Source organism: Salmo salar, chromosome ssa29 (assembly GCF_905237065.1).
Source record: "Salmo salar chromosome ssa29, Ssal_v3.1, whole genome shotgun sequence".
NCBI classification, from domain to species: domain Eukaryota; kingdom Metazoa; phylum Chordata; class Actinopteri; order Salmoniformes; family Salmonidae; genus Salmo; species Salmo salar.
In genome coordinates, this window is record NC_059470.1 from 38,482,501 (window position 1) to 38,487,500 (window position 5,000).

Consider the following 5,000-nt stretch of genomic DNA (forward strand, 5'->3'; position numbering starts at 1 on the left):
TTAGTATGAATATGATCCAGGGGAGTGAGTTCTAGAATAAATTAGTATTAACATGATCCAGGGGAGTGAGTTCTAGAATAAATTAATATGAATATGATCCAGGGGAGTGAGTTCTAGAATAAATTAGTATGAATATGATCCTGAGTAGTGAGTTCTAGAATAAATTAGTATCAACATGATCCAGGGGAGTGAGTTCTATAATAAATTAATATGAATATGATCCAGGGGAGTGAGTTCTAGAATAAATTAATATGAATATGATCCAGGGGAGTGAGTTCTAGAATAAATTAGTATGACTATGATCCAGGGGAGTGAGTTCTAGAATAAATTAATATGAGCCATGGGAGTGAGTTCTAGAATAAATTAGTATAAATATGATCCAGGGGAGTGAGTTCTAGAATAAATTAGTATAAATATGATCCAGGGGAGTGAGTTCTAGAATAAATTAGTATGAATATGATCCAGGGGAGTGAGTTCTAGAATAAATTAATATGATCCATGGGAGTGAGTTCTAGAATAAATTAGTATAAATGTGATCCAGGGGAGTGAGTTCTAGAATAAATTAGTATAAATATGATCCAGGGGAGTGAGTTCTAGAATAAATTAGTATAAATATGATCCAGGGGAGTGAGTTCTAGAATAAATTAACATGATCCAGGGGAGCGAGTTCTAGAATAAATTAATATGAATATTAGAGGTCGACCGATTAATCGGAATGGCCGATTAATTAGGGCCGATTTCAAGTTTTCATAACAATCGGTAATCGGTATTTTTGGCCACCGATTTGCAGATTTTAATTTTTTACTCGTTTATTTAACTAGGCAAGTCAGATTAAGAACACATTCTTATTTTCAATGACGGCCTAGGAACGGGGGTTAACTGTTATTTCAGGGGGGATTTGGGGATTCGTTTTTGCAACTTTCCGGTTACTAGTCCAACGCTCTAACTACCTGCCTTACATTGCACTCCACGAGGAGCCTGCATGGCAGGCTGACTACCTGTTACGCGAGGGCAGCAAGAAGCCAAGGTAAGTTGCTAGCTAGCATTAAACTTATTTTATAAAAAAACGATCAATCTTAACATAATCACTAGTTAACTACACAAGGTTGATGATATTACTATGTTATCTAACGTGTCCTGCGTTGTATATAATCGATGCAGTGCCTGTTAATTTCTCATCGAATCACAGCCTACGTTGCCAAACGGGTGATGATTTAACAAGCGCATTTGCGAAAAAAGCACTGTCGTTGCACCAATGTACCATAAACATCAATGCCTTTCTTTAAAATCAATACACAAGTATATATTTTTAAACCTGCATATTTAGTTAATATTGCCTGCTAACATGAATTTGTGTCACTTCTCTAGCGTTCCGTGTAAGCAGTCAGGGTATATACAGCAGTTTGGGCCGCCTGGCTCATTGCGGACTGTGTAAAGTCCATTTATTCCTAACAAAGGCCATAATTAATTTGCCAGAATTTTACGTAATTATGACATAACATTGAAGGTTGTGCAATGTAACAGGAATATTTAGACTTAGGGATGCCACCCGTTAGATAAAATACGGAACGGTTCCGTATTTCACTGACAGGAAAAACGTTTTGTTTTCGAGATGATAGTTTCCGGATTCGACCATATTAATGACCTAAGGCTCGTGTTTCTGTGTGTTATTATGTTATAATTAAGTCTATGATTTGACAGAGCAGTCTGAGCGGTGGTAGGCAGCAGCAGGCTCGTAAGCGTTCATTCAAACAGCACTTTCGTGCGTTTGCCAGCAGCCCTTCGCAATGCATTGCGCTGCTTATGACTTCAAGCCTGTCAACTCCCAAGATGAGGCTGGTGTAACCGATGTGAAATGGCTAGCTGGTTATCGGGTGCACGCTAATAGCGTTTCAAACATCACTCGCTCTGAGACTTGGAGTAGTTGTTCCCCTTGCTCTGCATGGGTAACGCTGCTTCGAGGGTGGCTGTTGTCGATGTGTTCCTGGTTCGAGCCCAGGTAGGAGCGAGGAGAGGGACGGAAGCTATACTGTTACACTGGCAATACTAAAGTGCCTATAAGAACATCCAATAGTCAAAGGTATATGAAATACAAATCGTATAGAGAGAAATAGTCCTATAATAACTACAACCTAAAACTTCTTACCTGGGAATATTGAAGACTCATGTTAAAAGGAACCACCAGCTTTCATATGTTCTCAAGTTCTGAGCAAGGAACTTAAAACGTTAGCTTATTTACATGGCACATATTGCACTTTTACTTTCTTCTCCAACACTTTGTTTTTGCACTATTTAAACCAAATTGAACATGTTTCATTATTTATTTGAGGCTAAATTGATTTTATTGATGTATTATATTAAGTTAAAATAAGTGTTCATTCAGTATTGTTGTAATTGTCATTATTACAAATAAATCCCCCAAAATAAAAATTAATCGTCCGATTAATCGGTATCGGCTTTTTTGGTCCTCCAATATTCGTTATCGATGTTGAAAAATCATAATCGGTCAACCTCTAATAGCAAGACTGGTATCCAGGCTATATCAAGACTGGTACCCAGGCTATATCAAGACTGGTATCCAGGCTATATCAAGACTGGTATCCAGGCTATATCAAGACTGGTACCCAGGCTATATCAAGACTGGTACCCAGGCTACTATCAAGACTGGTACCCAGGCTATATCAAGACTGGTACCCAGGCTATATCAAGACTGGTACCCAGGCTATATCAAGAACCTTGTTATAGTTTTTTGTTATTTTATAGTGCTCCTTGTGTGCACATTCGGTAATACCGTATACCCCAGTATGGTACAGAAATGGTATAATGGTGTGAACATCTGGCGGCAGGTCGCCTAGTGGTTAGAGCGTTGGGCCAGTAACCGAAAGGTAAAAATCTGTTGTTCCGCCCCTGAACAAGGCAGTTAACCCACTGTTTCCTGGTAGGCCGTCATTGTAAATAAGAATATGTTCTTAACTGACTTGCCTAGTTAAATAAAGGTTAAATAAAATATCACCGAACCCTAACATCCACTCTCTTCAATCAGTTGGACAAATGACCTGTTACTAAGCAACATACCCACTCAGCCAAATGACCTGTTACTAAGCAACATACCCACTCAACCAGCCTACTGACAGAGCATGAATGGATCTTGTGTCATTGAGTGTCCTAGCTAACTGATTCAACAGATATATACATGACTATTTATCAATGAGGAAGGGCAAGGCTGGCTAGCTATCTACTTACCTGAGGTGAATCGAAAGGATACCGACTACTGAATTTGAAAAGCAGCTGAAATTTCTCTCCTTCGTAGAGCGTGCCCGTGGCTCCTTCCATATCTACAATCCATCTGGATGAAAAAGACAGAAGATACCATATTAAAATATGAAATACACACACACACACACACACACACACACACACACAGTACTAGTCAAAAGTTTGGACACACCTGGATTGGGACTACCAGCTCTCTGTAGCGTAGAGGGCAACCAGCGGGTACATCTACCCTATACCATGTTGAGAGGATGCCAAGAGTGTGCTAAGCTGTCATCTACGCTACTTGGAAGAACCTCAAATATATTTTGATTTGTTTAACACTTTTTTGGTTACTCATCCCACAAATATCCCACACCCCATTTAGGCCCCCTCAGATAACATTTACGTCATTTAGCAGACGCTCTTATCCAGAGCGACTTAAGACCTATGCCCCTTCCTGCCCACCCCATGCCCCCCACTCCCGGGAAAAAGGGCCTCAACATGAAAGTCACACACATACGCCCAGGCCGTGAGCAGGGAAACAGGCTCAACCCCTACGCTTACACTAGCCCAAGGCAATGGCATGTACCAGATGCTCAGCAGGCTCTGCTCACACTTACTGGCCTGAGGCCAAACCACACGACCAACAACATTAGACACTTTATGGAACACAAAGCCTTCACTATCTCATCCTGGAATATCCAAGGCCTGAGGTCATCTGCCTTTGGCCTAAAGAGCAGGAACCTGGACTTCATCAAGGAAATCAGAAATACAGACATTGTCATCCTACAAGAAACCTGGTATAGAGGAGACAGACCTACTGGTTTCCCTCTAGGTTACAGAGAGCTGGTAGTCCCATCCACCACACTACCAGGTGGTATAGAGGAGACGGACCCACTGGTTGTCCTCTAGGTTACAGAGAGCTGGTAGTCCCATCCAAACTACCAGGTGGGTGGTATAGAGGAGACGGACCCACTGGTTGTCCTCTAGGTTACAGAGAGCTGGTAGTCCCATCCACCACACTACCAGGTGGGTGGTATAGAGGAGACGGACCCACTGGTTGTCCTCTAGGTTACAGAGAGCTGGTAGTCCCATCCAAACTACCAGGTGGGTGGTATAGAGGAGACGGACCCACTGGTTGTCCTCTAAGTTACAGAGAGCTGGTAGTCCCATCCAAACTACCAGGTGGGTGGTATAGAGGAGACAGACCCACTGGTTGTCCTCTAGGTTACAGAGAGCTGGTAGTCCCATCCACCACACTACCAGGTGGGTGGTATAGAGGAGATGGACCCACTGGTTGTCCTCTAGGTTACAGAGAGCTGGTAGTCCCATCCACCACACTACCAGGTGGGTGGTATAGAGGAGACGGACCCACTGGTTGTCCTCTAGGTTACAGAGAGCTGGTAGTCCCATCCACCACACTACCAGGTGGGTGGTATAGAGGAGACGGACCCACTGGTTGTCCTCTAAGTTACAGAGAGCTGGTAGTCCCATCCAAACTACCAGGTGGGTGGTATAGAGGAGACGGACCCACTGGTTGTCCTCTAAGTTACAGAGAGCTGGTAGACCCATCCACTGAATGAATAGGTGCAAAACAGAGAAGAGACTCATGGGGTATGCCAATTTGGTATAGAGCAGACCTAACTCTCTCTATTAAATTAACCAAAACAGGAACACTTTACATTTGGCTAGAAATTCAAAATGAAATCATCTCAACAGAGAAAAATGTCCTCCTGTGTGCTACC

General features: G+C 42.4%; 1 protein-coding gene across 2 annotated transcripts in view; it reads right to left on the minus strand.

The window, feature by feature from the left end:
* Window positions 1–5,000, minus strand: part of LOC106591739 (probable ubiquitin-conjugating enzyme E2 W-B) — a 33,530-nt gene that overhangs the window by 10,909 nt on the left and 17,621 nt on the right. For both annotated transcript variants that reach the window (XM_045710733.1, XM_045710734.1), the window contains exon 3: window positions 3,244–3,346. In XM_045710733.1, the coding sequence (XP_045566689.1) occupies window positions 3,244–3,346 (103 nt within the window). The remainder of the gene's footprint in view (window positions 1–3,243; window positions 3,347–5,000) is intronic.